The 24049-nt window shown below is 42.6% G+C and overlaps 1 protein-coding gene across 3 annotated transcripts in view; it reads left to right on the forward strand.

The window, feature by feature from the left end:
* DEPTOR (DEP domain containing MTOR interacting protein) overlaps window positions 1-24049 on the forward strand; it is a 78620-nt gene that overhangs the window by 8916 nt on the left and 45655 nt on the right. For all 3 annotated transcript variants that reach the window (XM_052787144.1, XM_052787143.1, XM_052787145.1), the window contains 2 exons: window positions 21276-21454; window positions 23473-23596. In XM_052787144.1, the coding sequence (XP_052643104.1) occupies window positions 21276-21454; window positions 23473-23596 (303 nt within the window). The remainder of the gene's footprint in view (window positions 1-21275; window positions 21455-23472; window positions 23597-24049) is intronic.

Raw genomic sequence — 24049 nt, forward strand, 5'->3', positions numbered from 1 at the left:
TACGGTAACGGTCGTGGTTTAAGCCCAGCTGGCAACTAAGCACCACACAGCTGCTCATTCACTCCTCCCTGGTGGGATGGAGGAAAGAATTGGAAGGGTAAGAGTGAGAAAACTCATGGGTTGAGATAAAGACAGTTTTATAGGTAAAGCAAAAGCTGCATGCACAAGTAAAGCAAACCAAGGAATTCATTCACCACTTCCCATCAGCAGGCAGGTGTTCAGCCATCTCCAGGAAAGCAGGGCTCCATCACGTGTATCGGTTACTTGGGAATACAAATGCCATCACTGCGAACGTCCCCCCTTCCTTCTTCTTTCCCCAGCATTTGTTGCTGAGCATGACGTCCTATGGTCTGGAATATCCCTTTGGTCAGTTGGGGTCAGCTGTGCCAGCTGTGTCCCCTCCCAACTTCTTGTGCACCCCCAGCCTACTCGCTGGTGGGGTGGGGTGAGAATCAGAAAGGGCCTTGACTCTGTGTAAGCACTGCTTAACAATAACTAGAACATCCCTGTGTTATCAACACTGTTTCCAGCCCAAACCCAAAAGATGGCCCCATACCAGTTACTATGAAGAAAATTAACTCTCTCCCAGGCAAAACCAGCACACCTGCACTGGGGAAGTGATCAGCAGGGCTTTTGGATGGCTGATATTTCAGTTGGGTCAGTTTTACAAACCGATTTACCACATGACCACATAAAAGGTTTCTCTGAAGAAGTGTGTGTGGGGGGGAGAAATGGGTGCTGGTTTACTCCATGTCACTGAACTACAGTTTAAGGCTGCGGTTTTCTGATATGGCAGGTCTAAGTGCAGGCTGCTACTGCCCCACTCTTATCACTTCTGTCGCACTGTGCACTGGCATTTGTCTGGGATCAGAAGTTCAGGCAACTAAAGCAGCTGAAGCCAAATAAGAAAAATTTAACTTTCTAAACAGGCTCAGCATGAGTTCAGATCAGTGCCAGCACTGGAGTGAGGGAGCCGGCAGAAACGCATGGTCAAGGACAGAGAGAGAGGGAACAGTGGCAGCAGCCACTGCCGGGTTTGCTTGGCCACCCCCTCAGTGCTTAATTTGCCTAAACTCAACGTGGGTCAAACATTTGCTGGATTCCCATTAAAAAAATTCAGACTCCAGTAGAAGGCAGATTATAAAAATCATGTTGAGTTTAAATGCCCAATGCACATGTTGTTACCAGATAGGAAGAGAAACTATGTTTGCAATTTTCCTAGATTATTTCTCTTTCAAGGTTTTTACCTTTACTTCTGCACTCTTGTCAGGGTATTGTGCATGAATAGAGACAAATACTGACATTTCATATGTTTTGAAATTTGTACTATGAAATTTATATGACCAGCACATCACAGTGCTGCTGATGTGACAGCACTACTTCAGAATGTAACCCCCTACCTTAATTATCAGCCCTATAATTTTACAGTCTTCATAGTTTGCTTCTTAGCAGTGCCTCGATCAAGTAAATGCATTCAGATCTCAAAGGTGCATTTACGAATAATTAAAAAATATGCCTGATTGGGCTTGCTAATTCAGAGCAAATATAGAAGCTGATTTTCACACAAGGCCATAATTCTCCATTTCCTTGCAATTGTGTGGGTGATTACGTGGGCTACCACAGCTGTGTCACAGGGATTTGCAGACAAATGGGAGTTTTCTGGTTTCTGTGGAGAACCAGTGGACTGTAAGTCACACTGTGGGTTTTACAGCGGCGTTGAGCCAATGTGTCTAGCTGCTGCTGCAGAGCAGGGCAGCCCGGCTCCTCTGGATCGGGGCTCCTGCTGCTTGGCCTGGTGCTGCTGCGTTGGTGCGTGTCTGACCCCATGGTGAGCGGTCTGGGGAGCTCAGCCAGGTTACCGTCATGTCAAACTAGCACCAGTGACAGTGCAAAGGGTAAGGTCAGCTGGCCTGGGGTCGGGGGTGAGGAGCCCCACAGACCCCCCTTCTACTGGGGGACCCTGTAGTGAGATTGGCTTCTCATGGAGGCAAACCCTGATGTTAAAGCACAATTGTGCCAGGCCCGGAGCCCCTTCTCGCCCCTTTCATCCATTCTTCCCCTGCCCAACCCGCTATTTAGATGTCAAGTTTTTGGTGGAGATCATAGCAATGCTGGATGGGATTTGGGGAACTACATCCAGACAGCTCTGTGGCTGTTTGGGTGAGGGTGCCTCCTGTGTATTAAGGCAGCAAGCACAAAGATACTCGCTTGAAGATTTAAAACCAAATGGCAAAACTGGAACTAAATGGCCAGTCAGAGCAGAAGCCAACACCACCTGAGAGATGGTGATAGCAAAGGTGGGAGCTTGAAAGTGAAGATAAGCATGGTAATACTGTGTTTGATGTGACAGAAGAGGTGGAGGCAGTGGAAGGAATGAGGGAGATGGGCAACCTTATTGAGATCAAGAGCTGTGGAAACTATCTTTCCAAGAGCATTCCAGATAAATAAGAGCCAGACAAAACGATGTTTGTCAAGGACAGTGCATAGAAGAAACCTTGAGGTGTAAGATGATAGGGTAAGAGAACTTGGAACAGAACTTGAACTTTCTGGGAGACAAGTATAGCTCTCCTGGAGGTGCATTGGACAAGGAATCTGCAGAGACCAAAGTTCTTCTGCTGATAAGCAGCACTATCATGTTTATCCTTTATGGATCCTGGTTTGGGAAGATTCTCCCACCCCCAGTAGCACAGCTACCATCTAGCACAGTGGCCTTTGACTTGGAGTTGTGGAGGTTTATGTGGGTTTGTTTCATTGCTTCTCACACACAGGGCCATTGCCAAAACAGGTATATTGCTGTAATGTTTCTATTAGTGTTCAGCTGAACTGTTGTGCAATCCGCTGACTCTGTGTATGCACCGCTTTCCTGCATGTTGGGTCAAATGAGTTTATCAGCAGGAGTTAAAAAGAAGTGTTCGTATGTTGTATCTGTTGCTCCTCATGTTACTCATGTCTTAAAAGCGCTGAGGCTGCTTAAGGCAAGCCTGTGTATTCCTTTGTGTTTTCACGAGCCATTCTCAGCTCTGAGTTAAGACGCAAACCAAACACAAGGCATAATTACAGTATGGTTCGTAAAAGCAATGATTTTTAATTTAATTCCAGTGAGTATTGCAGAATATTCACAGGAAGCTGAAGTTGTGAGTGCTTGTCTGAAGAATCAGAGTCCAGCACTTATGCTCATCCTCTTTAGGAGGAGAAGCTGACAACATATGGCCAACATGTCACTCAAGGTTAGGATTGCAAATAATGGAAATGACTTCTGAAAAGATATTAGCTAAGCATTATTTTAGTGCTGATTGTCAGCGGTGGAACAATTGCCTTTTATTTTTTGCAGAAAAGATCTTTCTCTTGGTAATCACACATCCTTTTCTGCAGTAGCATATAATTGTATAGCTTAGAAATCAGGGTGATATAATAGAGAGCTGTTTATTGTTTCCTGATGCTCAGGATGTAATTAACTTATACTTTCCTCCAGCTATTTTTAGTAAGATGTAGAAAGAGTAACTCCTACCTTAAACTGCTATTTTGCTGCTTGGTCAGTGCAAACAGGGGAAATTGTAGTGCAAAGAAGCTAAAAGTAGCATTATCATGTACAAATCCCAAAAGAGATTGTACAAATACCATTTTGAGAATTATTTGGCCCTAGAAGCTTAAAGACTTGTGGACAATTAAAGTATTTTCAAAACTAATAGCATTTGGACAAACTCAGACCTTTCAAGTCTTTTGGGAAATGGTAGAAATAGATAAGGTTAAATTAATAAGTAGATCTCTGTGACAAGAAAAATGGCTCCATAATAGGAGCCATTGGTATCATACTGCTGCTTGTCTAATTAGACAAGGCAATGAAAGCAGGTTCTTAAAAGCACACTGAACAAAAAGAAATAAAACAAGGTTTATTAAAAGCTTATTATCTCAACCTTAATTTATGCAAAATTATGCAATTATCTAAAAGAGACAGCAAAAAGGTGGCTTCGTACAAGAAATGCATTGACACACTGGAGCAAGCCCCAAGGAGGGCTGGCTCTCGGGATGGGGGTGGGCTGGAGCACATGATGTACAAGGAGATGCTGAGGGCTGGGTCTGCTCAGCCTAGAAAAAGAGAAGGCTCAGGGGGATCTTAGTGCTGGCTGCAACTACTTAAACGAGAAGGTGTAGGGAAACAGGGAGAGAGTCTTCTCCAAGGTGCACAGGGATAGGACAAGAGGCAGTAGGCAAAATTTGGAAAGAATTATTCACCATAAGGGTAAGTAAAAAATTGGAATAGGGGCCTGGAGAAGCTTGGAAATACTAAAATCTTGCCAGGACATGACCCTGAGCAACTTAGTACTAACTGGACATGCTTTCAGTATACGTTGGACCAGATGACCTCCAGAGGTCCCTTCCAACATGAATTACTCTATATTTCATGAAGGCATAGTGTGATGTCTTCTTTAAGCTGTAGTGGCTGATATTATCAGCATTTTGTTACTGGCTGGTAACCAGAGGTTATTATTCACTCAGTTGCACTGGTGGGAGGGCTTGTGAGAATACTTCCTAACCTATTTCAGTGCAAAATCAGCTGGGTTAGTTTGTACAACGAATGCGGTGGTGGAGAGTACCACTCCTTTCACATTGTCCAGCTTTTCAAGCAAATTTAAGGATGAGAAGTGTATCCACTTCCAAATGAATGCCCAAGAACTTTTGAAATCTCTCTGTTTCAACTGATTTTTTTTATGCAGATGTGAAGGTGAGAACCTGATTCCTTTGACTGCACTGTCTTCAGTCAGGCCAGGATTTTACCCCAGATCATGTGAGATTCATGAGATGTCAACATCACCACTCTTCCTGCCACCAAGAGAGATTTTCAGGGTGTCTGTGAGGTTATCTGTAGATCCATTTCTTAGGCACTTGGGGGACAGAAACCAACCGCATTATGTAGGACGTACATACTGGTTTTATATCAGTCCTTGAAGGATGAGAATAGAGAAAAGACTGGCGGCAGTGTACAGAGGAACACATGCTGGAAGGCCAATAGATCACGTTAGTGCCAGAAATCCTGCTGGCTATGTCGTGCTGGCATTACAAGAGGAACAGTAATCTCAGGGCAAACCACCTGCTCCTCGGTTCTCACTGCCTGCATGGCGATTCAGCAAACAGATCAAGCACTCTCGGATGCTCTGACACTGTGCACAAAGGGCCCAGTTTGGGAGTTTATTTGTGTGCATAAATTCCTGGTTTTCCATAGTCCTGCAGCTCCAGCTTTGCTTGTAGCAGGTGGATTTTCAGTCTCGTGTTGAGGGAAGAAGGTATTCGAACTGTTAACACTTTCTTCCCTTGGAGGGGCATGTCTTATCTGATAATCCATTTGGAAGGTAATAAGATATATTCCCTTGCCTCCACAGATGCAATCAAAGACGTGATTAAATCAGGCATGTGCCCAACCATTATCCCGCCTTTTTGAAAATAATACCTCTTTCAACACGCACAAAGCAATGAGATTTTTTGCTTTCTCTGTATGCTGTTGTGCTTTATCACAATGCTGCAAGGCCTAGATCCTTTAAAAATATTTCATAACAGGGAAAATCCAATCATTTTAGGTTTCTGTAAAGCGGTGGTTTTTCTGAGTGCTATACTTTGGGCCTACTGTAATGAATCAAACAGTGGTGGTTGAAAGATAATTGCTTGCATTCACTTTGGCTACAGAGCTGCTCCAAACTAATATATTAAGAACTTCGTATGATTTTTTTGTTAAATCTGTAAATCAACACCAGCTGAAACAGTGTATCCTACGTAATTTCACATGAAATATGTTTGTATTCTGTGTTGATTTCTTTTCTGATGAATATGGAACATCTGAGTTTATATGAGGCCAGTAACAATGGTACTCTTGGGAAACACATTACTGGGGCACAGGAGGAAGAAAAAAGGATTGCGTAAACTGTTTAGGAGAAGCACAGTAAACACAGAAAGAAGAATTTACTTAAACATATAGTGGCTAAGGAAAAGTTCTAGTGGACTGGAAATTGTGACACTTTGCTTGCAGGCTGAAGACTGTACGCAGCACATCTTTTCATGTAAAATATCAGTATTCCACCTCAGAAAATTACAGACCTGTGGAAAAAGGCACAGAAAAGTATTGGCCACTTGATCAATGATTTCATGTCTTCAGTGGCCACAAGTCTTGTGCAGTTTCAGCAGTTCATATATGCGCAGCCTACTTACGTATGGAGTGAAATCTTGCAGAGTTCAGCATTCAGAAAGCTCATTGTAGTTACATTCAAATTAAGACCTAATTGGCACTGTTTGTATTGTGCTTTGATAGCCAGGGCGAGTAATGGAGTAAACCTTGGCATGCTCTTTAGCATGCCTCCACGTGTCTGGGTAGTTACAAGAAGAAGTGCCCGTGGTCCATCTGCCCAGCCGTGGTTGTCGACACCATCTGAGGAGCAACCATACCCACGTTCCTACAGATCCTGCGTTTCTTCAGGACTCGTGATGTCAAGGCTCGTCTTGAGTAAATGAATTGAATTTAGGATTAACACACAGTGTTGGGTCATTTACACCGATGGTGGGTGAGTATCTGAGTCTGTGTAAAGGCACAGTGCTGGCCCTAACCTCTCACCTCCTCTTGTCCTGTTGCCCATCTAAAGCCTATCCCTAACCGTCTGTGCAACATGTGTTTTGGATTCAAGTTCAGGCCTGACCCAGACTTTGGAGCATGTTGTAAACATAACCATATTGTTGTAATCTAAGTCCACCAGCATTCAACTGAGGCTGATAGCGTATGTAAAGCTGATGCCGTTACTTGGTGAATAAGGATCAGGGTGCATGTTCTGAGTTATTAAAGTAGTAAGAAGTCACGGTTTGAATTTATTGTCAGGGCACATAAATACCTGTTCACTGAGCTTTCTGCATGTGTGGAGAGGCAATTTTGCCTAGAATGAGAAATGGCAAACACATGGCCCAGCAATGGGAGCAAGCTGTTCAGTAGAGCAGCAGAACTTCTCTGAGCTCCTTATTGATTTATTTAGTATTTTAAAGGAAAAATTCCATTTAATCTTAAAAGCAGAGGAAGAACGCTTCGGTAATATTTATCTTTTCGAAGCTCATCTACTTGTGAACATTTAACAAGGCCTAATCAAACAAGACAAGATCCTTGATAGCGTCCTGACAGAAGGAACTATTCGTAACGAGTTGTTATGCAGCAGCTGTGTATCTGTTCATATCATATATCAGATGCAGAAAAATGCTGAGCTCATCCAAAGAAACCATCTCCAGGCTAGATTTTTGCAAAAGTAAAAACCTTTAAATAGAATTAGTGTTTAACTAGGATTTTTATCAATACATTTTCCTTAATGATAAGTTCTTCATTAGCCTGCCAGAATTTAAGCAGGGAGTAACTTCATGCCATTGAGTAATTCCCTTAAATTCATATAGCATAATTCTTCATGTTGCATGTTTGTATGATAGATAAAGAAAGAGATTTAAAGCAGATAGGACAGTTCTTTATCATTAAAACATTTGTGTCAGAGAGCAGTTCTTGCTATGTTTAAAAAATGAATACAATAGTGTTATGTTGCAGAATTGTTGAGTAAAATCATTGCTACCATTTGGCATAGGTGCATTTGGAACTCATTCAGTGTAGTTTGGGGCAACCAATAGCTTTCTGAGACATTCTTCGTTTTTCCTCTGTAGATGGTGATTAATTTCTTCTCTTTCATTTGGCACTCACAGTGAAACCTTATTGGATGTTACAGGTTTCTCTTTAAGAAAAACATATATAAATAAGCAGAATGTTAATTAGGATTATACTGATTTGTTGCCTCCAGCTGGCTGTGAAGGTCATACTGGCTTATATGTTACACTCAAAGCAATGTTTTTCTTAAGCAAACACGACAACTTAAGGGAACTGAAAAAGGCTGTAACATGAGTCTATTTAGGCTTCTATCCTATTCTGATTTATTTACTTTAATAAATACATACTCTATATTATTTCAATAAATAAATTTAAAAAAAAATCATATGCCGCTATATAAAATTAGACAAATTCCAGGCTTGAAAAGACCAGGGTGACTATGACTATATAGTCAGGTTCTTCATGGTAGCTTCACAAGATCTCAGATGAGGGGCTGGAGGTTCCTGCAAACCTCATTATTTGGGTCCCAGCGGGATGAGTGGGTGTTCCATGTGGAGGCAGGAAAGCCAACTGAGTACAGGCATGTAGAGGCTTCACCCAAAGGTAAAATGCAGAGTTGGGCCATGGTGCTGGGAGAGGGATCCTCAGCCATTGCAACTCCTCCTGGCTTCTACGCTTTGATTTAGCAAGGATGCAGACCAGACCCTTGGCCTCTATGCCTGCTGCTGGCCGGCTAATGGGCTTTCCTCACAGTAGTTCCCCAGCCATTTTTTGAGACAGTTGTATATCACAAAGGTCATAGGATTTCCTTCAGACATTGGAGGAAAACATACCACTAGTTTGGTGTTGACTATATGATAATGGCAGGCCAGTTACATACCTGTCTTCTCAATCAGCCATGTAAGGACTATTGTATGCTTGCACAGTGAAAATGAAAACCGAGTAATACCCTGTTGCAAAAGCAGGGAAGCATACTCACAAATGCAGACGTCTCTTGTCATACTTACAGCTCCTGTGCCTTGGCAAGCACGTGAAGAATATCTGTGTATCTGCATACCCACTTTTACTGAAAGCCTTAATATAAACAGCAAATGTCTTAATATAGGCAGTGCTTGAACTTTCCTTTTTTGCAGCTGACATGAAACAGGACTTTAGAAAGGCTGTGAGTCCTGGTATAGTGCATTCAAAGGCCAGCCTCTGATATTCTTCCTCCCTGTAGTATTCCCAAGGTTGTTCATAGAAATTAGTGTAAAAGTCATGTAATTATTAAACACAGGACTGAAGGTCTTCCGCAGAATACTATAACACATGATCCTGTAGTATATTTATTACAGTTCTCTAAAAGTTAGGTAAGTTCTTGCCTTGATTAACAATTAGAAAATTTTGCTCCAAACCTTTGTCTAATTTTTACCTTAGGATCACTCAGCATGACTTAAGCAGCTTTTCTTGCACTCTGCTTTTAACTCACCTGAAAGATTATAGACAACAATTGCGTTCCTCTCACTTTTTGTTTAGATAAGGCTAGACTCCCAAGCCAGTAACTTTTTCTCTCTGTTCATGAGACTGGCTCATCATTTCTCATACCAGCATAATGCTGCTTCATTGCATCTCTTTGAGCTTATCGTTTTTGAATGAGGATGGCATGAACAATACAAAATATTTAGATGATGTCCTGTAGTATTATATACAATGACATGAACAACTGGATTTCCCATCGTTTCTGGAAACATCTCAGTTAGTACAACCTAAGATTGGTTTGTATGGTCTTGGCCTGTTGATAGCCTGTAGTCAGTTGTATTGGCTTTGCCTGGCAAGGTTTTGGTAGCAGGGGGGGTTGCTTCTGTAAGAAGCTGCTGGAAGCTTCCCCTGTGTCCGACAGAGCCAATACCAGCCGGCTCTAAGATGGACCTGCCGCCGGCCAAGGCCGAGCCCATCAGCGATAGTGGTAATGCCTCTGTGATAACATTTTTAAGAAGGAAAAAAAGTTGCTGGGACAGACAGAAATGGCAGCCGGAGAGAGGAGTGAGAACATGTAAGAGAAACAACCCTGCAGACACCAAGGTCAGTGAAAAAGGAGTGGGAGGAGATGCTCCAGGTGCCGGAGCAGAGATTCCCCTGCAGCCCGTGGGGAAGACCATGGTGAGGCAGGCTGTCCCCCTGCAGTCCATGGAGGTCCACGGTGGAGCAGATATCCACCTGCAGCCCGGGGAGGACCCCACGCCGGAGCAGGTGGGTTCCCGAAGGAGGCTGTGACCCCGTGGGAACCCCGCGCTGGAGCAGGCTCCTGGCAGGACCTGCGGATCTGTGGAGAGAGGAGCCCACGGAGCAGGTTTTCTGGCAGGACTTGTGACGCCGTGGGGGACCCACGTTGGAGCAGTGTGCTCCTGAAGGACTGCACGCCGTGGAAGGGACCCACGCTGGAGCAGTTCATGAAGAACTGCAGCCCATGGGAAGGACCCATGTTGGAGAAGTTCGTGGAGGACTGTCTCCTGTGGGAGAGACCCCACGCTGGAGCGGGGGAAGAGTGTGAGGAGTCCTCCCCCTGAGGAGGATGAAGTGGCAGAGACAACGTGTGATGAACTGACCGTAAACCCCATTCCCCATCCCCCTGCGCTGCTGGGGGGGGGCTACATAGAGAATCCAGGAGTGAAGTTGTGCCCAGGAGGAAGGGAGGGGTGGAGGGAAGGTGTTTTGAGATTTGGTTTTATTTCTCATTACCCTACTCTGGTTGATTGGCAATACATTGAGTTAATTTTCCCCAAGCTGAGTCTGTTTTGCCCATGATGGTAATTGGTGAGTGATCTCTCCTGTCCTTATCTCGACCCACAAGCCCTTTGTTATATGTTCTCTCCCCTGTCCAGGTGAGGAGGGGGAGTGATAGAACAGCTTTGGTGGGCACCTGGCGTCCAGCCAGGGTCAACCCACCACATCAGTGAAAGTTTAGCTATTGCATATTCAGCATTTTCTTACTCTCTGTTGCTTTTAGCCTCCAAGTTCTCAGTTTTCAACAGAGCATTTTGTTGTTAGTGCATAGCCTTGCATTTCACAGTCATACCTGTTCCTCCATTTCTATTTTTGTTCTGTGAAGATCATCCGCTAACCATTTAATCACCTCTAGGTGACCCAGTGAAATGGATCATTACATTCAGTGTTTAAAAATTTGCATCAGTTCCAGTTTTATTTTATAGTTTAGTGGTCAACCACTGGATTTCAATAGACTTCTGGAAGACAGTGGAAAGAACTCCCTTGAATCATGTCTTCTGTCAGTGTAACATCTTGCATATTGCAGTATTGCCAGCTGTAGGAGGTAAAAAAAAGCACGAACCAGTGCCAAAATATGGTAAGATTATTTTTTTATTTAAAGAAATTCAATAGAGTGCCTTTTCTAGTCAGTATTTTTTCACTTACTGCTTTCACAGCTTCCTTCAAAATAAAAATAAAACCCAGTAATGCAGTTATACTAAATGTGAAAAAAAGGAAGCTATTCATTTAGAATGGGAAGAGATAAACAAAGTGTAACGGTTTTGATACAACATACTGTATATTGAAAGAGTATTGCATCTATACTCATTTTAAGATGAACCTACGTATTTGCTGGAAGTAAGTAAAAGTCTTGAATTATAGCCTCAATATAAAATTGGGTTTGTTAACAATAGTACATAGCACTAAGTATTTTATTACTCATTTTATTACCTGTCAGGTACTGGCTATTTGTGCTTAATGACGCTCATGATTACACAGCACAGTAATTGGTTAAGAGTTTTGTGTAGAGATGGAAAACAATTGCTAAAAGCAATTAAGATATTACTGCAGTATGACACGTTATGGTGATTCTCACCCTCTACTGCACTCTTGTGAGACCTCAGCCGGAGTACTGCCTCCAGCTCTGGGGCTCCCAACATAAGAAGGATGTGGACCTGTTGGAGCGAGGCCAGAGGAGGGCCACAAGGATGATCTGAGGGCTGGAGCACGTCTCTTATGAAGACAGGCTGAGAGAGTTGGGGTTGTTCAGCCTGGAGAATGCTCTAGGGAGACCTTACAGCAGCCTTCCAGTACCTAAAGGGGGCATACAAGAAACCCAGAAAGGGACTTTTTACAAGGGCATGTAGTGATAGGACCAGGGTTAATGGCTTTAAACTGAAAGAGGGTAGATTTAGATTAGATGTAAGGAAGAAGTTCTTCACGGTGAGGGTGGTGAGGCACTGGAACAGGTTGCCCAGAGAAGTAGTGGATGCCCCATCCCTGGAAGTGTTCAAGGCCAGGTTGGATGGGGCTTTGAGCAACCTGGTCTAGTGGAAGGTGTCCCTGCCCATGGCAGGGGAGTTGGAAGTAGATGATCTTTAAAGGTCCCTTCCAACCCAAACCATTCTATGATTCTATGATTGTAGAATGCTTTCAGCAGGGTTGCCAAGGACTGCTGAAAGGAGTGCAAACAGTTGGTGCCCCTCTGATGAGCATAAAATATCTGGGAGAAGATCTCCTGCAGGTCTGCGGTGCTCAGGCTGAGAGCAGCCATGCCTGGAAGGACTTTGAGATCAGGGGTTACCCAAAGCCATAAAACATCTCAGCAAAATGATTTGTCACTCATCAACAGGGTGGGAGAAATATCACAACTGCACTTGAGATAAGGCACTTGGCTGATTTCAGTTGTCCTGTGGATTTCTTGGGTTACCTCTGGCAGATAATGACACCTTTTACTGTTTGCAGTGCAAACCTGTTCAGTACTGCGGTGCTTTCTGGGTGTTAATGGATTTGCTCTTCCCCAAATGCGCTGGGAGATGGGTGGGTGGGAAGACCTCCTCATTTCTCAGGTCTAAAACTTGCTGCACACAGTGCAAGAGCGTAGCAAGGTGATACTCAGCTTTTCCCTATGGGCAAGTGTAAAAGAGATGTCAGCCTTGGTGCATAAGGGACCTCAGCCTGTAGCTTTTTTTGGCTCCCCTACCCCCTTGGGATGGAGCGTGCATCCGAGAGAGTGGTTGTCACACAGCAGAGCTTTCCGGCACCCACAGCCCCTTATGTCCTCGCTGCAGCCCCTCTTCTTGATGCCCGTGAGACAGACCTGTAGTCCAGCATCCTATTCCCCAGTTCCCAGCCTGTCTCTCCAGGTTTGACCCCTATTTGCCCTGTTTTGCCAGTTTAGCATTTCAAAGGAACATTTGCCTCTCCTGGCCATGTTACTGAGATAACAAACAGGTCTGTGTTCCCTAACACAAATTTCATTGATATTCACTGGCCTCCCATGAGACCTACACTGCTCCTTCCTCAGTTTTCTATCTGTAAAATACTTCCTTTATTGAGAGTGATTTTCAGCATAAGTCCACAAGAGTTGGTGGGCTTTTGGCTACTTTGTTAATCCAGTCAAGAGATTTCTACAACAGTTATCCTATGGTTTCTGGTCTGCACTTTGAAATTTTGGTGGTTTATGGTAGAATTCTTCAGTTTAGATTTGGGAAAACATCCCCAAGAAAATTAGTCCCCACAGTACTTACTGATTTAGTAAGCTTAAGAATATCCTTGCAATGGAGAAACAGAAAAATAATGTGAATAAAACCTAGTTGATGGCCATAAGCAAAGAGGGCTTGTTCTTCAGTGAAAAGTACATTGGATCTTTTGGGGATTCACATAGTAATATCACAGAGATCTTGACTTGCATGCATTTGTCCCATATGTGCATCCCAGCTCATCCATACATGAGTGAGAAGCACAATTCTATTTGACTTCCTTATAGAGGAGGAGAACTGTGAGTTCCTGAGTTCTGACAGCTTCAGCCCAGAAAGCAAGCTGCCGGAGCGAGACAGGCAGACTTCCACTTTCCTTATGTCTAGGGGCAGCTGAAATAATAACTTGCCTGCCTTTTGTGTTTTCATCTTCGTAAAACACGGGTTTATGCTTTCCAGTGAGACAGAAGCTCTCAAGGTTCAAATGCGCAGGCAGTTGGAAGTATTAATCATGTTTGCACACATTTTGATTAAAAGTGAAGTGAAAGTGAAATGGCTTGGCAGGTTAGCCACTTCACAGCTTCCTGTGGACATGAGGAGAAAGTATTGTTAGATCTGTAACCTTGCAAGATAGTGAGTTTTCCTGCTTCTTGAAAAAGAGAGGTGAACAAATATTGTTCTAATTTGGTGATACTGTTAGACTGCCCTCACACGTGGGTATACCACAGCCCAAAGAGAAAAGTGGAGGGGAGTCAGCAGTCCACCAAACACATTCTTTTCCCTTACAGGGTCAAACCCTAGAAAAATGCCAACATAAACCTTCCAAAACTTGATATAAAAATTATCTAAAGATCATACTTACGTTCACTGTTTTACCACATCAACATTATGCTGTGTTGTTTTAAATGAAGACCAGATAGAGGCTCAGATTATACTCCTTTGAGGTTTAAAAATCCCAACTTTGGTTTTGCAAGTGGTCTCTAGTTTTATGACAGATCAATAGAAACACACAGATCTAATTTCCTCTGCAGACTAGAGTACTCACAAGGGAGGCTGTGGGTCTGCATTTCTGGCCTGAATTTGTGGGCTGAAAGAGTGTCTCCAAGAGACGTCATTTTGATTTCATCCTAGACCCTGAGCCATGCTTGTGTCTGTTCCCCAGAGCTTGCTTTGACCCCTGCCAGTGTTGGTAAGGTGTTATGAGTATTGGGGATGTCCCTGTGCGTGCTCGGTTGCAGGCTCAGTGACCTTATTACTTTTGAATTTATAAAAAAGGGCTTCACAAAAGAGGCAGCCCCGGTGTTTTATTTAAAGCCACAGGGGCGCTGGTGAACTGTCACTTCTTTGGAAGCTTTAGGCTCTCCTCCGCGGTGCACCAAGAGGTGGTTTATCTGATACCTCTCTATCTGGCTCTGCAGTCTGGCATCTCCTCACGTTGACTACGTGGCTGTGGGCAGAACAGTGGAGATAAACACAGTGATGAGAACTGATATCAGAAACTGCTTTGAAGACACCCTCTCTAACCCTATTTCACATGGTAGAATTCCTTCTCTGCCACAGCTACCAACACAGAAATATCTTCATCCTATTACCAGTATGACCCCATGTTTTAAAGGGTATTTTAGCTCCTGTGAATATCAAGTAACAGAACTAAGTGATTGCAGAGCTGGAGCATAAATAGAAAGAGGAACAGGCAGCAGTGAACCGCTGACACTTCAGCTGAGACTTGGCAAGCCCAGATGGAAATGCTTGTCCCAGCAACACACATCGCATTTGCAGAGTACCTTCACGATCGCCTCTCTGTACAAAGTTTATATCGTCACTGACCCCCTTTTTTTTTTTTTGACAGTGCAAAGGCAAAAGTTTAGTATAAAGGACATTTCATGTAGTTCTGTATTTATTTTCCTGGGTGTGTATATATCCACAAACGCCGCTATAGGCTCACTTATTTTGTAATGAATTGGGCCTGCAGCTGACCTGTGAGTTTTAACTTTCAGTGGGAATTATGCTTCTAAGTCACTGAGACACTTTGGAAAATGCCATCTTTTAGAAAGATGCCTGTCTACAGTGCTGTAGACAGGTCATATGCTTACATTCAGAAAACAGCCAAACTTAGTGACCTCTGGGAGGGTACAAAACTGTTCTGTTTCCAACAGAAAGGGGCAATTCTACCTGCTGGTGGAACACCTGTGATGTCTTTTGAGAAGAGGTGTGGAAAACCCATGCTCTTTAGCCACCATGAATTGTCCTCATCTTTGGCAAGATATTTTTTTCTGTCCATATATTTTTGTCACAAAGGAGGTCGTGACTTGCTTTACTTGGAAATAAGTAAATCCTTCTCTGACAGAAGTTTAAAATATATGAAACTTGTGAATTAATTTGAAGATGGCAGAAACCACCTGCAATGCTTTTCCCCTCTGCATATCACTATTAATTTTCAAGGGATCTAATATGGTTTTGTTCATAGTTTACCTTAAGGTGATAAAAATGTAGTAGTGCAATGCATGCTGACTGGCAGTGCTCAAGCTGGGATAGTCCCTGAAACCAAGGGTATATGCTAAAGCGAGGTGTAACGCAGCAGTAACCTGTGGGCATGCTGGAACTCATCAGCGGCACTTGAGCACTCTGGGGCAGGACATGCTTTGTGCCATGACTAATTACAACATCAGTGTATATTGTTAAGTAATTAGTAAATTCTGCTAAGAAGCACCATTTTAAATGGTCTCTTCACTGGTGTTTTATTCTTCCATTAAAAAAAAGTTGTTCTATAATGATGTATTCTGTCATATAGATGATATATATCTCTCATATATATGATATATAATATATGCCATGATACATGGTATATACAAATATATCATACAAATATTATATATCATTTGTATATATATGATTTATTTGTATATATCATAAATATACAAATATGTATGCACACATATCTATATATCTATGGCTTGGCTTCACCAAGCTCAAGTCTTGCCTGACCAGCCTAGTGTCCTTCTATGATGGAGTGACTACATCAGTAGATAAGGCAAGAGCTACAGATGTCATCCAGGTGGACATCTGTAAGGCCTTTGACATGGTCCCCCACAACATCCTTCTCTCTAAATTGGAGAGATACAGATTTGATGGGTGGACTGTTCGGTGGATGAGGAATTGGTTGGATGGTCACATCCCGAGGGTGGTGGTCAACGGCTCAATGTCCAGATGGAGATCAGTGTCTAGTGGTGTCCTTCAGGGGTCCATATTGGGACCAGTACTGCTTAATATCTTCATCAGTGACAGTGGGATCGAGTGCACCCTCAGCAAGTGTGCAGATGACACCAAGCTGAGTGGTGCGGTTGACACGTCTGAGGGATGGGATGCCACCCAGAGGGACCTGGACAAGCTTGAGAAGTGGGCCCATGTGAACCTCATGAGGTTCAACAAGGCCAAGTGCAAGGTCCTGCACCTGGGTTGGGATAATCCCCAGTGTCAATACAGGCTGGGGGATGAAGGGATTGAGAGTAGCCCTGTGGAGAAGGACTTGGGGATACTGGTGGATGAAAAGCTGGACATGAGCTGGCAATGTGTGCTCGCAGCCCAGAAAGCCAACTGTATCCTGGGCTGCATCAAAAGAAGCATGGCCAACAGGTCGAGGGAGGTGATTCTGCCCTTCTACTCTGCTCTTGTAAGACCCTACCTGGAGTACTGCATCCAGCTCTGGGGCCCCCAACATAAGAAGGACGTGGACTTGTTGGAGCAGGTCCAGAGGAGGGCCACAAGGATGATCAGAGGACCGGGGCACCTCTCCTATGAAGACAGGCTGAGAGAGTTGGGGTTGTTCAGCCTCGAGAAGAGAAGGCTCCAGGGAGACCTTATTGCGGCCTTCCAGTACCTAAAGGGAGCTTATAAGAAAGGTGGAGACAGACTTTTTAGTAGATCCTGTTGTGATAGGACAAGGGGTAATGGTTTTAAACTACAAGAGGGTAGATTCAGACTAGATATAAGAAAGAATTTTTTTACAGCGAGGGTGGTGAAACACTGGAACAGGTTGCCCAGAGAGGTGGTAGATGCCCCATCCCTGGAAACATTCAAGGTCAGGTTGGATGGGGCTCTGAGCAGCCTGATCTAGTTGAAGGTGTCCGTGCTCATTGCCGGGGGGTTGGACTAGGTGACCTTTAAAGGTCCCTTCCAACAGAAATTATTCTGTGATTCCATGATTCTATGATATATGCATATGTATGTGTGTGTATGATTGCTTCAGGAAGGTTAAAAGTGGTGAATGAGTGGAGCACAATATGACAGCCTTCACATCACGTTGGCTATCGGGTGTCAGGAACCTACCTGTTCCCCGCACATTTTTACTGAGCCTTGCTAGGATAAACAGGGACTATAAAGGATGTACTAGGAAATGGTAGATGAATTATTCAGAAAATTACCAAGAAGAGCAGGAGGCTTTTTGTCCTTTCATGCATAGAAATCAGGACTGAATGGTGCTCTGCAAGATCTGTGTTAGCCAGGCACAAACTACTAGACTTAACAGAGGGAAATAGCTGGGTGAGATATTTGGACCATGGTCCAGTTAGTGACATCATTACTGTCTTCAGCCAGCAGGCTGGCCTTTTCTGGGGTTTAAAAGGAAAGCTAGACTCTTGTGCAGGCATTGCCTTTGCAAAATCCTTAACCATTGGTTCAGAAAAAGATGCAAGAAACTTCAAAATGCATAGTTTCCCTGGTGGAAAACAAAATGCAATTTTCATGTAGCTGCAAGAGCGATTTCTTCCCAAGTTCATGCCCAACTCTTCATTTCTGGGTAAAGATTCTGATTTTTCAATTTTCATGACTTTTCTGACAGTTGGCAAAGAAAATGCCTAATGGCCTCTCAACAAATAACATTGTTCCTGATTAACTCTGAGCGTGTTTACTGCAAAGCAGGAGCACTGTGTTCCAGGTTAGCCCGTTCCACGCTATGCAGCAGGAAGACACTTCTATTTGGAGCAAGAGTCCCTACATGTTGTTAATTAGGAGCAACCCCTGTTTAGACAAGCCCCCAAGAAAACTGTTCCGGCATGCATGCTTGCAAATACAGACTGTCTTTATTTGTTGTAAGTATGAATAAGAGCCATGGATATCAATTTGTAAATATTAAACGGTTGCATATGCCTGTTACAGTTCACAGGCAATTGCTCAAATGCTTTAGTTCTCATGTTGTTTTCTGCAGGTAGGGAAGACTGTGGCCCCAAGTGCAAAATCTGGCAGGTAATCTTGAATAATATATGGAATTACATTCAGATGATGTACTGGTGTACACAAGATTGTCTTCTGGTGTTAAGATATTAAGTTGTAGAAAGAGGGACAGCTTTTCAAAGGCTTGTTGAATCAAGGTGTCCCCCCCATTACCCCTTGTTTTTCACCCTCTCTCTTCTCCCCTTCTCCCCTCAAACTGGTCAGGGTTTGTCAGTGAGCTAATTCTCCTAAGCAGCTCTTGAGAAAAACTTCTTCTAGCGAGAGAAATGTGACTGGTGTCAAGTTAGATCTTTTCCAGTCATCATGCAGACTAGCTGATGAAAAGTGATTAACATTACTTAAAGGGAAAACATCAAGGTTTTTTGGTGAGAAGCCTGTTTCCCAATGCCAAGGGATAAAGAATTTACCACTTCACTCAAGCGTTGGTTCCAGTATATAATTGCATTCACCACTACTTTTTTTTCATTTTTGTCCCATTTGATTTGGCTCCTGATAAATATTTCTGAACACGGACACATTTTTAGAATTCCTGCCTGAACTTTCGATTTGCATACTGCAATATATGCTTAATAACTTTACCTGAGGCATTTATATTTGTAGTTTACACTAGGTACAATTTCAATTTATTGAGCTACTTCTCCTCCATACAGCCTGATTTTTAGCAGGTTCGTGGAGGTCAGGGAGCCCTGACAGAGAGAACAGCATACACCACCAGGGAGAAAATCTGAATTCCCTTTCTGTTCTTTATTCCAAATAAATTAGCCTGGACAGAATTCAGTACGGATACAATTGCTATAGACTGCAGAAAAAGTTCCCACTTCCATTTGGAAATTGTGGATAAATTTGGTTTTTCAGGTTTCTTGAGGCTTATGTGATCATGCTCTGTTTGACTTAATGATTTCGTAACCTCTTAGCAAATTTGCATCCACTTTAGCAAGTGGGTGGAGATAATTAAGATAATGAAATTTCTATGAGTTTTATGAATATAGGCAAAAAGGTACAGCAAGAGACCCTATAAATGCTCTGAGTGAGGAAAAAGGTTGTAGTTGGAACCCATGTCTTTTGACATGACAGAGAACTTGAAATATTTATAAGCCCACCATCCACAGGAGAGCCTTCAGTCAGAATGTAAGACATAAATACTCATTTCTGGGGCTCTTGGCTACTGGCTTGTTTGTGGAACACCAGACCAGTCCTGGCACACTCCTACACAATGTTTGGACAAAGGATTTCATAGAAGCGGGTTTCCGTTTTGTATCAGATGAACTCTGTCCATTTAGACTTACAGTGATGACTGAAAGCTGGGTCGAGCCGTCTGCATATGTATTATATGCTAGTTTTGTTCTTGCAGATTATCGTGCAACATAAGACTGGCTGAACATTAACAGAACCTGGAATATATTTTAAATGTAAAGGTCCATCAGACGTACTGATAGTTGCATGTTCTATAATTAAAACTGTGTAGGCTTTTCTTTCTAAGTATGGCAACAGCTGTTAGAGCACATCTGGAAAATATGCTTTAAGCAAAGGTATTTTAGCTCAGAGAATTTCACAATGCATGGGATATTTACCAGCACTTCTTTCCAGAATACTGATCTGATTTACCAGTATTTTTAATATAAAAGTCTTCTTTTTTTATGATGTTTGCAAAGCTGGTTTTGAATTCATATCACAGATTGGCCATTCCAGTGTAGTTCAAGGCTAAATGCTGCAAAATAAAACCATTGCTTTGCTACTATTTTTAGGTAGAAGCCTACGTAGGCCTTGTCTAATGCCCTAATAATATTTTCTTCACTGATTTCAGCCAAGTATTTTCCCTTTCTTTTATTCTAAAAAGAAATAACTGTTTCATACTGGAATCAGATTGAGAGGAAAATTGGTTGAACTCCTGCTCTGTGCTTCTTGAGACTCATGTTAATGCCCTTTTGCACTATCTCCCTCTCTAGAAAATATAGTTGTACCCCCTACAGTTATTGTAGCATTACTCAGAACTTCTTTGAAGTTAGTGAGGGTGTTTACAAGGTAGGATCATGGCCACTTGGAAATGAACAGCAATATTTCTTTTTGTGATAGGAGCCCAAGCATTGTGGTTTCTATGCTTTCTTCAGAACTGCTGTATAGACATGGCACTACAAAAACAGTATGGTTAAAATTATGAATTAAAATGGAAACATAAAAAACTTTAAAAACCTCCATCCATTAATTTATTGATAATGTTACCTTGGGGGGGGGGGGGGGAAATGACTAAAAGTAAAGATGCAGAACTCCAGAACCTGTACTAACAAGGTAATACTCTAATCAAGATCTTGCATTCTGACCCAAGCATCTCAAAACCAGCCAACCAACTTGTTTTCAAAATGATGGGGGAGATTTTGCAGATAGGTAGCATTTACCAACAGTTCCCCAAGTGAGAAATCAGTTCTCCTTTATTTGGCGTAGGAGGCAACTTTTTTATGCTAGATAACATTGTGTTGGAACAGCTTTTAAATCATACATGCTATGCTTGTTGTGCAGCTGGAGGCAAAATGCAGTTACCCAACCAAGGAAGAAACTACAGCTAAAAAAATGAATGAGTTTAAAAAAAGAAAAAAATCTATGGCAGTGATACCACAAAATAAGAGAGTAACATGGAATGTGTTAGTGGCAATGTGGGAAAATTAATTCCAAATTATTGACAGTTTAATTGACCTACAGGAAATATTTTAATGGGCTTAGTATGCTGTGCTGTTCTTCATTTTTTAATCTTTTCCACTGGGCAGAAAACCAGTTTTTCCAAGTATGGGGTTTAAAGTTGTAACAAATGGTTGCTGTGGATTGCCTGGTGGTCAGATGCCAGCAGTGGATGTGTGACCGAGTCTCTTCCTCTTCCATCCAACACCTGCAAAGCCCATCCTGTGAGCAGGGCTTGGGTGCCTCTTCTCCACTCTTGTCCCAATCTTGCTAGTTACAGAGGCTCTTTGCAATTGATATTCACAAGGCGATTTGACCCCCAGGCTCCGACTGCATGAAGAAAAGGTCATTAAAGATCGGCGTCACCACCTCAAAACATACCCGAACTGCTTCGTTGCCAAAGAGCTGATCGACTGGCTGATTGACCATAAAGAGGCCTCTGACCGAGAGACGGCAATAAAACTGGTGCAGAAATTACTGGATCACAGCATTATCCACCATGGTAAGTGCAATATCAGCTGCTAAAAAGTTCTAAACTAAATTTTATTGACTGCTGTGAAACAAAGGGAGATCCCACTCCTGTTCTTCAACCAAGCATAGGAGAGGTAGAATCCTTTCCCTGCCAGAAAGGGAGCATCTCCCTTGAATTGTGCTGCTCCGCAAGGTCCCCTGTGTCTCAAGGGACACCGAGAGGCTGAAGAGGTGTGGAGTGACATTCCCCATGTCAGTGCAGGGAGGGGGAAGTCACTGGAGACTGTGCTGTTGCTTCCTTGCCTCCAGAGCAGCCCCAGCTGGATCCTGTCCCCTCTCGTCCCACTGCCCTCGCCTCCCTGCTCCCCAGAGCACATTTTTCCAGCTGAAAAACCCATCTGAAAAATCAGCCGGCAAAAAAAGGTCATTTTTCTCATGTGGATTAGTTCTCCGGCCCCATCCCTCACACCAGCTGCACAAACATTAGTGCTGGTACAGCTGCAAGAAGGTTAGTGATCTGGCTGTGCCCCGATTAATTTTCTCCTAAACTTGTTGTCTTTTTGAGATCTGTTCCTTTCAGCTTCTTGAATACCAATTTACACTGATGAAAAGGAGACTGCCAATTCAGTGGTACCATTTAGTTGCCTTTTAGTGCACAAAAAGGCTAGGAAGCACACAAAGAAGATCCAAGCCCTTGATTTCAAACGTATAGTATTACCCATTTCAAAAAGGCAAAATGTACCATTTGTTTCTTTTTTAAGAGAAAACTGAGTGACTGTGAACAGACAAATGTTGACTTTATGCAGGGGTCACTGTATGTGCAGCAATACTGCTGCTATCTGCAATACATTAACAACACCTTAATTAAAGTAAGAAATGCACATATTGAATGAGTGCCACTTCTACAGCTTCTACTTGGCTATTAAATTAAAATTCTGGGTTGTTATGGAAACTGCAACTCATGGTAGATAGTTAAAGAATAAAGTAATTATAGGGTATTCAAATCTGACTACTTAATCCTCTATTGAGAAAATGTCAGTGAAGAGTTGTGTGGATGCCTGAGTGACTTAATTTAATTGAGCAATAGATGTTTTATTGCTGAATGCTTGTTTAAAGCTTTAACAACCTTCAAATGTTTTCTACCTCAGGATCCAATTGCATGCTGTAACTTCCGTACATATTTTATATATATGTGTGTGTATATATTACACATAGTGCAGGTGGTTCTTGAAAATGTTCATGTATTGCACTCAAATCTAAAAAAATAGTTTGTGAAGTGAGCTAGGGTAAATTCAGAGAGGTTCAGTCAGGTTCTGCAGGACGCTCAGAGCATCCTTGGGGTACCAGTTCCTGCTCCTGTAGTGCAGAAGGTGAGCCCATGTATGTGGGCTGCCAACTCTGCTAGGAGCAGCTTGGTTGGGATATCTTTCCCATTAATTTATGCCCTTGCTGGAGCTCTGTTCTGCATTTACAACAGCCCATCATCAGCTGCTGTCTTATAAACCTTATTTAGCATTTCTCGGTGTGCTCCTCTTATACCTACCATTTGCTAGCTGGCATGGCGGAGCAATTGAGACAATTGTAAGAGGGCAGAAGGCTTTGATGATTTTAACTGTTTCTGCAGCAAATCTCAGGCTTCCTATGGCATTGCTCAACTGATAAAAGTAACTTTAAGAAGTTTGCCAATCCTTAAATTATTGGGTGTTCTACACTGGTAGCCTTTTAAACAAACAAGCTAACAGACTGTTTTCATGAAAAGGTTTTCCGGATATATAGCAGATGGATGCTTTTTTCCTCTTTATATTCACAGTAATACTCACAAAACTGATGAACACCTATCCCCCTCACCTAGAAATGTGGTTGCCTATCTGAAAGTTTTCTCCAGCCTTTCATCAGTTATTAGAACTGAATAAAGGTGTATGCTCAGAAATACAGGGGGTTAGGCTCCATATGTGCTTGCTTTGAAGTTCAGCAGGTGATACCTGCTAGATGGATCCTCAGCTCCTTAACATCTATATGAAGATTTTTTTATTTTATTTTATGTTTCAGTCTGTGATGAGCATAAGGAATTCAAGGATGTCAAACTGTTCTACCGCTTCCGAAAAGATGATGGGACATTTCCGCTAGACAATGAGGTGAAGGTGTTCATGAGAGGACAAAGGCTGTATGAAAAGTATGTTGCATTCAGTATCCATAATGTGTTGATAATAGTACCACGGGAGGCAAATTTTACTTGTTTATCTAGTTTTGAATAGTCAGAGGCTTTCAAATCATGCAGGAATGGGTCTGGGTAATCCCGTCACTTTAGTTGGTAACCCTTCTCTGTCTTTCCCATTTCTTTTTTACTTTTCTACCATATTGACTTGTAGCATTTTCTTTAAAATGAAATAGCATTTTCTGATGTTCTGGGTAGTCCTATATGAGAACCCAATGTAAATTCAAGTCCTTGCACTCTATTCTGTAAAAATAATTACTAAAGGATGATTTGTCATGTAAAACTGTAATTACAAGACCTAAAACGTTAGTACATCAAAATGCACTGAACAAGTGGCTACATATCTGTTGAGAGTCCATATCCACAGCTTCACCAGGAGGTATGATTTTAAATAATAGGTGAAATTAATCT

Source organism: Harpia harpyja, chromosome 5 (assembly GCF_026419915.1).
Source record: "Harpia harpyja isolate bHarHar1 chromosome 5, bHarHar1 primary haplotype, whole genome shotgun sequence".
Lineage (NCBI taxonomy): Eukaryota > Metazoa > Chordata > Aves > Accipitriformes > Accipitridae > Harpia > Harpia harpyja.